The following is a 12,078-nucleotide window of genomic DNA, read 5'->3' as shown; positions in this document are numbered from 1 at the left end:
TTATCTGTTCGCCCCCCCCCCCTCCACCTCTCTCTCTCTCTCTCTCTCTCTCTCTCTCTCTCTCTCTGCTGTAGCACTCATTTCTGATCTACTAACGTAGATGTCTGATATACTGATATATGCTAGATTTGTATCCAGTTCATTTGGCTTGGGAACTAATTAATCAGAAAAACAAATCTATTAGGAATAATAATGAGAACCATCTTTCTGCTTTTCCATTTATCGAGTACATCTGAAATAACATGCGCATAACTAAGAATATAGCATGATCCATAACGTGGAAAAATGCAGCATGATTTAGCGTCGAACGAACGGAAACGTCTGAAAATGTGAGAGCCGTGACTAAGCTCTGTTTGTTCTCTGTTAATGCATTCAGACTGTTGCAATGTCCCCTTATTATGGCTATCCGATATGACTTTCCTAAAAATCTGCACACATGATTTATTCGTAACTTTATTTATTACCTGAATGGTACCGTAATAAAACCATATTTTGAACTCTCCTTGGAGGGATGGCGAAATTTGCTTAACAATTTATTCCATGATTAATAGAGCTCTCTATTGTTCCTTCTGTTTTCAACGTCAGGCCATCAAAGAATGTCATGGGCTTAAGCGTCATGTTCCAAGTCAAGCGGAAAGAAAACCTGGTATTGGATAGAGAGAGTATGGACCTTAATGCATAGGTCCTATATGATTCATCGTAGATTTTATCACCCAAATTAATGCCTAATTTCCCCCGAATTCATCAATGGTTCGGGTTTACATCTTTACTCACCGATGATGCTTTTATGACATCTTCAAAGAGGACATGACAGGGAAAAGATGCACCACGGAGGGAAAGCTCACAGCTTCATTGTATATGTCAGAGAGCAAGGCTAAAAGTCAATGCAATTATGTTTTCCTGCGACACACAGAGAATCATGACAAAAAGCCCCATGCTGATGGAAAATTAATTGATTTTTTTTAATAAAGCAAATTCAATTTTTTGTTGTTGAAAATATGACTAATAATGAATTAGGGGGGCCTAAGTATTAATAACCATAGCAATTCCTTTCATTCTTTCCCCTTACCACAGAATATTCAGGTAAACATTTACCAAAACATGTCGGAGTGGCTGAGCTTAATTTTGGAATTGGAAGAATTTTCGTCTTATCTTTGGAAGTCTGTATAAAAATGTATATTTTATTAAGAAAGGTGCATCATCGTTCTAGAATTCTGATTAGGCTGGTTCCTCCTCACTTCACTGACAGGGTAGAACTCAAGTTTTTGCACTTATCTAAGAATTCAACGAGTTCTCAACTACATGATTTTATTTCCTAGGAAACTGCACCAGGTTATCTGGTTCCCAGGCAGGTAGTCTGACGGTACCTCTACGGAGAAGAAAGAAAAGATTCGCGATTTGGCAAGCCAGTACAAAATCCAAACAAAAACATGCATAAGCTACACTTGCTACTCGACGACATTTTGTTTTTAAAAATAATACATAATGATAATGTATCAAAAACATTGAATTTGGCAACTTTTTTCATAAAAACGTCATAACTCGAGAAAGATTTGAAGTCCATTTCGATGATCAGTAACGCATTAAAATACAGAATTACAACAATTAATTAACATGTAATGAATAATATTTATATTTATCAGTGATAAACCCATGCATCAAGCATCTTATTTCTCGATAAAAGCAGTGACTTTTCAACTTGACATAAAACTTATACATTGTATATATACGAATTTATAAAAACAAGCATGTTATAAATTACAAAATGTAAAAACTAAATGTCTTGGCTGTTTGTAGTATGGAGAATATAAAACTGATAGATGATAAGGTGCACTGGATAAATGCATTGGGTAATTTCTGCTTAATCGGCTTCGTCGATTATACAAATCACCCCCTGCTTCCATTGTTTTATATTCCCATAATACAACCAGTTTATGGACAAATGTTCCTTAAATGATAATAATAACAATTTACTGTCTATTCTCATGTATCGAGCTTGAAAAAATGGCATGTAGAAGATCATAATTTCATTGCTTTTCTTTGTCTGAAGCGCCAAATTTTGAGTTTATTCTTTGCTAAGTGAACATTCAGTAGGGATTAGAAATTACCATAACCAATCATGAAAACATCATTTCATTACGCTATTGATTTCAACAATAAACCTGCCAATTCCCAAGCGTTAATAATGTCTGTGAATGAATCCAACTCTAACCCAATGATCCATTTTCAATATGTGCTTTGTATGGAAATATTGGTATGGGGAACATCCTAAAAATGGCCGTTTATAGCCTAATAATGTATTATGAATATAGAGAAGATACATTGATATTCTTGTATTGAAAAAATGGTTAATTACTGTTAATTTCACTTCATTTTCGTCATAAAGATATAGACACTGATTTCGCATCATTCAAAGGTTCCAACCGTGCGACAAAAGTGGTTCCAATATTTAAGCGAACGGTCGATTCCCCAATATCGTAAATACCTGTTGTTGGGCCTAGGCTCTTATAGAAACGTCAAGAAATCTTCCGAGTCCAGTAGAAATTGTCACGAGACACATGTTCCATTCAGACATAATTACAGGAGCAGACGACAGCCTCGGCGTATGTTAGGCTGATAATTATAGAAATGTGGTTGATCAGTGCCACACAACAGCCATTAAATCGACACACTTAACTTATATTAAGTCTTTTCTAAATAACCATTTCATCACGTGATAAAAGTTCGAAAACGTCACTCACTTAGAATTTTTGAAGTTTTTATAAAAACATATCTCATCTGCATTCGTAAAAATTCTTATAAATCAGACATACATCTGTGTTACATCTTTTAAAGTCTTTAAAGGTCAACGGCATCCCAGCACATCGCCACCCTCCTAAAAAACATGGGGTTGATACCGAAGCTGTTGGTGTTATTTTATGATATTGTTTTGTTTATGAATGTTATTCACTTCACGTTTAGTAATATGTTGTGACTCACTATTTGGAACCACTTCTAGTTACTGTTAAAAACAGTAGGATTGTTCATGTCATTTCGTTTTACATGGATTAGAATAGTGGTTAAAACAAATACAGTTTACAAGTATTTTAGAAAATAAATGCATATGACAGAGAATATTTGAATAAACGATTGTTGCTAAAACTGTATGCAGATTGTAAAACAGGGAATTTGTTCTGTATATTTTGATAAGTGTATGTACCAGTTTCTGTCGATATGAATCACCACATTCAAATTTGCACTTGAATGAGAAAAACTACAACTTTATGACATCATTCTCTCAAACAGACTTTTCGACATTAAGAGGCAGAAGAAAAACTACAATACATGTATTATGACATAATTTTCCCAGACATGTGAACGCTTAAGAGGCAGAAGCGAAAAGTATTTATAAGTGAAAGTTTCCTATGAGAATATCGAAGTTAAATGCGTGCACTTTTGACTTTACAATATTTATTTACCGTGACCACAGAAAATTAAACTGAGTACATACTTGGAATTATATCATTAAATGTACTCAGAAAATTCTGAATACATGTCGGAATTATTTAAACCAATGTATTCTACGTAATGAAACGAACTAATCTTTCTTAGCGGAAATGACCTATGTAAATAATTCTCCTTCTGACGATACCCCGGCTAATAATGGCTACTGCACGTGTTATGATGCTGAAACAAGATATCTACTTTAATCTCGCTTATCTCCTGACGTGTAGGTTATGACAAGACTCATAAAAGTTCGGACACCCCCATCGTTCGGCACCGACAGAAGATTTTGTGTAAATGACCAGTGCAATCAGTGGGGAGTTGATTGATTGGCTTAATGAGTCATTGGTACCCGTTTGTGATTCTTCCGATGATATATCGCTGCGGTTCTGTTGTCTGTCAGCTGCACACGTTTCCATAGTGTAACTGGTCAATTATCAAGGAGTAAATAAACCACATTGTAACAATGGCAGAGATTCTGGTAGGCAGAGAAGAGACGAAGAGCAGAATCTTGCACTATTCGACCGCATGCTGACAGAAGCCTGCAAGACAGCTTATTTATAACTTGTATCAACATATAAATAGCCCTTCTTTCCGAGAGTACACAATTAACAAAACGTAGGTAAACACCAATGGTGAAATCTTTATATTCTCGAAAGTGAATGCATTCTTGATTAATGGTATTTTCATGTTTTGTTCACCAATATGCCGCTAAATGTCTATACAGTGTACACCTGTGGCTTAACTGGTCAAGATGTCTAACTTTGGTATTTATATGGTATGAATGGGAAGGGAAAATATTTGTCTAGTAAACAAAATGACGTTTTTAACAAATAGGCCTTCAGTTGGCACGCTTCGGGGCACATTATGTTGTCTACATTCCACTGGCCCATGAAGATGCATGGAGTTTGAACCCCTCCGGACGTATCTTTAGAAGGTTTTTTTAAGAGATTTATAGAAAGTACTTAAACACGTGGAAAAAGTATTAAGTAATCTGACATTCTGAGCGGTGTAACAATCTCCTGGTCCCTGTGTATAATTTCAAATTGTAACACTATACATATATATGCCAACAGCTGTATCATATCTTTGAAGATAACCCCTTAATTGTGCAGAAAATTTCTTAATTCCATTCATATATGGCTTCTATTATGATTGAATCTACACGCGGCTATCGTAAAATCTTGCATATTTAATACCGTTCTAGTTGAAAGCTCGGTATAAATGTCTTTATTTATAACTGCTAGAGAAACCACGGCATGTGCTTCGTCATGTTGCAATGTTTCTCCTAATCTAATTCTCTTGATTACAAAGGGGGTAAACAAATCAAACCACTTGCTAGGTGATCATTTCAGCGTCCATGTATATTTTGATGAACCTTACTCCTGAGAAAAAGCCGACTTTAGATTCAACAAGTACACAGACATACATACATTACCGCAAATTGATAAGTAAACGAGTCAGACTTACCAGAGTTTTCAGTTGTAACTGGATTCACAATAAACGTGAAAAATAATAATCCAACAAGTAACATGCTCAGGAATTGGTTTGAAGAACTTGAAAATCCATCACAATGAAAATTATTTGTACTTGAATTAATGTAAAAATCCCAGGATAACCTGCCCTACATTGTAAATGTTTTTCTCATTTCCTCAGTCTGACAGGATGAAAAAGATGCATGAAAATAAACAACGCGCGTGCGTCATGACCTTCCTCCCTCAGCATCCAAAACCAAAAGAGGAACTGCCGCGCAGCAGACGACCACTGGAGCGCGGTGAAGGTACCGGACACGCACCTTCCGTAGAGCCAAGCATCTGTTAGATAAATCGATTGATTTCATAGGACACACTTTAATAAGTAGTGTTTGACTCGGATAGCTTAAAAATTTACTTGATAAATATCAAAAGTCCGTGCCTCATGAGATCTGGGATAGGGTAGTATTTAGATTAATCCTCTTCGCTTTCACGAATTCACTTACTTGCTTCATTAAAAATATCCATACACAAGCATTTTGAAATATGTTGGCAATGTAATACTGTACTGTTGAGGCCATTTAATTTTTTTTCCGCCGTGAAACCAAGTCAAGTATTTAGGCACGGTACTAATGACGCCAAGAGACCAAGTTAAAGTATTAAACCGTTAATTCGCTAATTAATGCTCCGCCTTCCTAGATGACTGGTATTAATGAAAAACTGGCAAGAAAATATAAAACAGGATCAGACAATTTTGATCGACAAAATGAGAATGATTGTATGCAAGTTGTACACTTTTTAAATTTAAGAAGGGTTTAATTTTTTTAAATGCATTATCAAAGACTCTGATTTACTTATGTGAAACAAACAACTTGTATCCAATAAATAAGGAGGTGAAACGATAGTAATTAGAAATATATACATGCGTAATAATGTAAAGTTTGAAATGTGTGCAAATTCTTTCTCTCTGCTGGTATTGTGCGTTTCTGGTGTAAGATGAAATTCAATAATTTTATGATATTTCATACGTTTGATAATTTAGTCGATAAGCATTCTTTCAAGCAAAAACAAACTATGCAAGATGTTGCATCAGGAGGAGTAAAACCAACATGATAGGCTCTCTCGTTCATCTTTATTTACAGCTCCGACAAGCAGGCGAAGATTATCAATTTTCTCAAAGAGACTCGGTAAATTCCTTTAGCCGTGACATGTGACAAAGAACATAATGGGCAGTGATTGATAAACATAATCAAGCTGCGAGGTGCCTCTTAACAAATATTGCATGGACTGTTAAATTTTCCCAGATAGTATCAACAAGTTTCAATCAATAAATACTGCTAAAAATCCATATAAACAAAACTTGTTCAGAAATATGTAGATAAATCATTGATTTGGAATATCCAGATAAATATTAGGACCTAAATCCTCCGAGGGAAAATATGTCTAAATCACGGTTAATGATGAAAAATGCAAATAATGATACTGGTTCTTAAGGCTACGATGTCTCTTGGAAAAAGTCACATGATAGTCCGTAAAGCTGGATAGCTCTATGTAACTCAATTAGAGACTGGATGTATCAGCGTTAAATCACGATATCAGGACTGAAGGTGATGCTGGATTGGAAAGTAAATGTCTGTGAAAAATTTGCCATTACTGATTTAATTCAGTCATCTCTTTCAAAGCTAGCGTTTAAGTAGATTTACGAAGAATCGATTTTTTTTTCTCTCTCCGTAAAACGATTGCTCAAAGTTTGCAATCTGTGGAAAAAGCGATTCTTCAACAGTTTTAAAAGCAGTGATTGAAGACGTCTTCACCTCCTCCTAAAAATCATTGAAAAGGTCGTGGCATGATGCCGTTAATTAAAAAAACAACACACCACTACAACCCGTACAATGTTTACAAGATCCTAATTATTCTGAGAATAAAATTAAAAGTGATTTAATACCCAGTTACAGGTTCGAGTGTTTGACAAATTGTCAATGCATAATGTGTACACAAAGTAAAAAAAAAGAGAGAGAGAGAGATACATCAGCGACCACAGACTGTCAATCTCTTTAGAGATTAACTTTTTGTTATCTTTGTTATTCAACATCAGAACTTAATGACAGTGTCACGAATACTTGTTTAGGTTTAAACTGATTCTCCTCACAAATCTGGTTCACTAGTTCTCGATTAAATGGTTTAAATCTACAATACAGGAGATAATTGTGGCAACAATTCTTCTGCATCATGGTGCATTTCACCGATGAACCTTTTCCATTGTCAATTAGTACATGATAAATTGAGAATTGTTAATTAGTTCATTCTAGGCAGCTGCATTTGCAGATAACAGTGTGTAATGCAGCTTTTCAGTTGTAGCAATTTTTTTCTTTAAGAAGTTGAAAATTACGCCGGTGAACTTCCAAGTAATTAATGTTGAAGAGTTCCTTGTGTTGCATGTTGCACATTTCAACACCAACGTTAGATACACCAAGGCGTAAATATCTGTAGAATCTAACTGTATATAGTTGTGTGTCGGAATAAAACAAACAGTAAATGTTATGTAACAAAATTATTATTTCGTGTGGATTATAACATTTTTGTGAGAAACTATATACATATACATCACGAATCTGATCTGTGGTTCACAAGTGACAGTAAGTTCGTTAAATTATAGATGAGGTGAACCTAAATTACAGACTGTCAATTATAGATGAGGTGAACCTAAATTACAGACTGTCAATTATAGATGAGGTGAACCTAAATTACAGACTGTCAATTATAGATGAGGTGAACCTAAATTACAGACTGTCAATTATAGACGAGGTGAACCTAAATTACAGACTGTCAATTATAGATGAGGTGAACCTAAATTACAGACTGTCAATTATAGATGAGGTGAACCTAAATTACAGACTGTCAATTATAGATGAGGTGAACCTAAATTACAGACTGTCAATTATAGATGAGGTGAACCTAAATTACAGACTGTCAATTATAGATGAGGTGAACCTAAATTACAGACTGTCAATTATAGATGAGGTGAACCTAAATTACAGACTGTCAATTATAGATGAGGTGAACCTAAATTACAGACTGTCAAACTGAATCTTCCGTCAGTAGTGTAAAAAAAAATTCTTTTCAGAAAGATGTATCAAAACTTAACCAAAGTTATGTCCCTTGACCGCCATTTCGTGACAGTAGCCCTTTTTTCCGCGTTGCCCTTTGTAGGATTTCGGTCTGTATCCTTGGTAACTTTTGTTTTATTTTGATAGCTTTTAATGCCGCATTGTCCCGAAATAAAGAAATTCATACAAAAGCCAAGATTCCGTAGCCACTGTAAGTTCAGTTGGATGGTATAGTGTAAAGGTTTTGCACCACAAGATGGCGTCTCTACATGTATACGTTAGGGGGGGGGGCGCCTAAAGTAGGGTGGGTAGAGTGTTAAGGCCAGGAACGTAGCCCTCCTTGCGGGGAAGAGAAATTGTGAAAAACCAAGTCTGGACACTGTACTTTGATAATACATGTAATTTCTTCGATATGCCTTCTAGAGTAGATTACAGGTCACACAGGCCTGTTATTGGGTCAGAGATTTATCTATTTTATTATCATTTTTTAAATATTTATTATCTGTATATAATTCATTATTCTAGGAATACTAGTTATGGATAAAATAAAAACTTAAGGTCGTATACCCTTGAAATAAAAACAAATCTTGTGATAGGCAACCTTTGTGTCAAATATGAGCTTCAGAAGTCATATAGCCTAATCAAACCAAACCTATCCAATGGCCTTGACCTGTCATTAATCCAAGTTACTGACACATTGTCTTCTCATAATTTACATTTCAACTGATATTCCTCATTATGATATCATAATCTACGGAAATTATTTTAATTTTTTAATGGCAGTGACCTGACTTTGACCTAATTATTTTAATTACAGGTCATGGCACTCTAATAGTTCATAAAAAGACTGTGTCAAGTAAGAATCTCAAATGTCTCTCAACTGTCAACTTTATATAATTTACTCCTAGTTTTATTTTACAAACTTTTGAGAAAAGGTGTAGGTACTGCAAAATGTTCGTGAGTATATTTAGCCTACTTGTAGGCTGTTGTACTTTGTTTAAAATGTTTGCATTATACACAATTACGATAAAGAGGGAAAAAGCTTTTTAAAATTCTTAGGCTTTTTATCAGTGACTTTGATCTTGGCCAACTGACCTTGGTGTAAGGTCATAACACATTGTCTGTTGATAACCAACTTTGCCATACATAGCGTTTTTGCCAAGTAAGATAGAAGGACAGGGGAATGGCTGGTGGGCAAACAGACAGACAGAAATGTTGATTCCTATGTAACATGAAGGGAGAAAATGCAACGTACCAGACCGGGATGCGAACTTAAATTCAGATTTGACATGCACTTAATTTGTTTGCTAAAAGTCCATGAGTAATTAGAAAAACTTTTCAATATTTAATTCATTTTGACTGAATATTCCACATTGCTATCCAGTGCTTTAATTCTTATCCCAGGGATTAGAAAATTTCACAATTTTGAAAGAGGATCATTTAAACCATGCATCAGTCTATATACTACACGAGAGGATCCAGTATTTCAGTTTAGGAGGGTGGTGGTGGAAAAAAAACTGAGAGGCCCTGTAGGCGAAGCCCTTGGAGACTCTCGCGTTTTACTACATGTTGATGAAATCTGGCATATTCAGTACACACCTGTGTAAATTACGGGTTTTAATCTCATCTGTAGTACATATAAGTATTGTACGTTTACTTTTTAAAGATTTATAAAGCGTTACTTGATATTCGTTTAAGACCATTTCTGAAGGGGATATTTCACAATGTTTTATTAAGCTATCAATTTCTTTCAAGGGTTGTTTCACAAAAAAAAAAAAAAAAAAAAAAAAAAAATTAAAAAACCATTGACTCTGTAAAAGTAACAAACTGAGGCGGAAATGCACTATATCTATAAAAGAACATCTTTTTTTTTAAATTCCAGAATTATTTTTGTATTATGAATTGCTTTTCACCATAACGGAATTTTTGCTTCATTAAATTTCTGTTTCGGAATCGGCGTGTCTTAAAATGATGAGGGGAAAAACCCTTTTACAGTCGATATCTGACACTGCTGCAATCCTTTTGGGAATAAACATTACAATGTATTTTTTAACGTCATTCAATCATGTTTGATAGCACCCTCTGCGTCTAGCATCTTTTTCATGGACAAACAGGGTGATATTGATATTTTTACTCCGAAAGGTAGAGCATAGGAAAAAATTTTATTTATACATCTCAATTTAAATTGATATCAAATAAAGTATTTATTGGGCATGGTGATCATATTAATTCATTTATTCAGTCATCAATTCATAAACTGAGTTTCAATTTCTTCTTGAAAAAAATCAATTGATATCATCAGTCTTTTAAAAATACGAAAACCTTTCTGAGACATTAGTCATACTGACAAGTTCATTTGACAGATTTTCTAGCCCAATATCATTATGAAAATTTTACTAGCCCAAAAATAAAGCAAAAACATTGAAGTCATAATTCATCAGGATAAAATCAAAAACACGTAGCTTGCGAAATATTTAAAAAGCATTATAATGATTGACAAATACAAATCGGACTCGAATCTCTATCGTAGATTTTTAAAATAGAAGCAATTTATTGATCCTAAATTTTCCACTAGCCACACAGGCTAGTCTTGACACGTTTCTACTAGCCAGTAGCCTCGCCCTTGGTGAATAGGGGGAATTGTTGATGATGACTGCATGAGCACTGTATTGTACTTGTATGTATTAGAAGCTTATTGTGTTTATCTTTCGTAAGTAGTAATGTTCTTAATTAACTCTCTCGCTAGTTTTGTACTCTAATATATTTGATGCTCACCTGCTTTCATCTTTGCTAGCCAAGTGTCCGATTCGATACGAGGGTACTGAAATTGTTGATTAAACTACACTCCCCCCCCCCCCCCCCCCCCCGTTCCTTTAAATAAACCAGTGTACTATTTCAAAGACTACGGTGGGTTTTTTTCCTTTCTTTATCTTTTCACTAAAAGACAAACTCCATATAACCACACTCGGGGGGGGGGGGGGGGGGTGAATTCCTGACCCAGGGGGCATCTCTTTCAAAACATAAGACGCTTTTCATAATTTTCAAATGCATTTGTATATCTTACAGAATATCGTGAACTCGGGTCTACGTAGGAGTATGTACGTTTTGTTAGAAGTCCTAACGTACGTTAACTACGTCCAAAGAAATCTACAAAATACGAGGTCATTATGAGATCATCCTATTCAAATGAAATAATCTCTTTCTATCTTATTATTTTCGAAAACATCCCACACATGAAAAAGAAAGAAAAAAACATTGATGCAAATTTTGTCTACGTGTACAATGTTTGCTACCTTCATCTCCCGTTCAACAAACCAAAGAAAGACATTTAATCATAAATATTTCTGTGCTTTTTAAAAATTATATAAATACTTCCCAGTTGGTAAAATATAGATATTACTGACCTGTAAGTTATTTAAACGTAACAGCTCTGAGTCACTTGACCCTGACTCGTCTTCATATTTGGTAATAATTTCCATATTTGGACGATGGTGAAGGAAATTAGTTCATGAAGGACAAACTCTAAACTTATAAATTAAACCTTTGTATAAGATAAGTGTTTAATGCTATATTATACGATGGTTTATTTTATGAGTTTAGAGTTTGTCCTTCTTGGACTATTTTTTTGGCTTTACCACACCTTCGCTATATAGCTTAGGGTGACGCTCCATGGTGTTTCTTTTTAAGAAGTGAAAAGAGAAACACCGTGGAGCGTCACTCTTGCTTAGCGATGATGCCTTTACTGGACATCGTTCAAATATGGACATTTTTACCAAATCAAAGCGTGCCTTCACTGTTGCGAATGACAAGCAATATTTTAAAGCTATATATATGCCGTAATCTCTGGATATTATCGTAGGAATAAAAAACGTGTTTTATATAAAGCTAGCGCTATAGGGCCTATTTACACTTTTTGATTGATTGTATATTTTCTAACGTTCCTCTCGAGAATTGTTCAATCATATATGGAGACGTGACCATTGTCGGTGTAGGGCTGCAAAATTTAGGTCTATGCT

At 34.8% G+C, this 12,078-nt stretch overlaps 1 protein-coding gene across 9 annotated transcripts in view; it reads right to left on the bottom strand.

Moving 5' to 3' along the window:
- The window catches only part of LOC125671447 (receptor-type tyrosine-protein phosphatase kappa-like), a 37,593-nt gene extending 32,012 nt beyond the window's left edge, over window positions 1-5,581 (bottom strand). For all 9 annotated transcript variants that reach the window (XM_048907195.2, XM_048907196.2, XM_048907197.2 and 6 more), the window contains exon 1: window positions 4,954-5,581. In XM_048907195.2, coding sequence (XP_048763152.1) covers window positions 4,954-5,017 — 64 coding nt within the window. In that variant the 5' untranslated portion in view covers window positions 5,018-5,581. The remainder of the gene's footprint in view (window positions 1-4,953) is intronic.
- Between the last annotated feature and the right edge of the window lie 6,497 nt (window positions 5,582-12,078).

The sequence above is a fragment of the Ostrea edulis genome, chromosome 4, assembly GCF_947568905.1.
Source record: "Ostrea edulis chromosome 4, xbOstEdul1.1, whole genome shotgun sequence".
Classification (NCBI taxonomy): domain Eukaryota; kingdom Metazoa; phylum Mollusca; class Bivalvia; order Ostreida; family Ostreidae; genus Ostrea; species Ostrea edulis.
The sequence above is the reverse complement of the archived record's forward strand: the minus strand, read 5'-3'. Positions and strand labels throughout refer to the sequence as shown.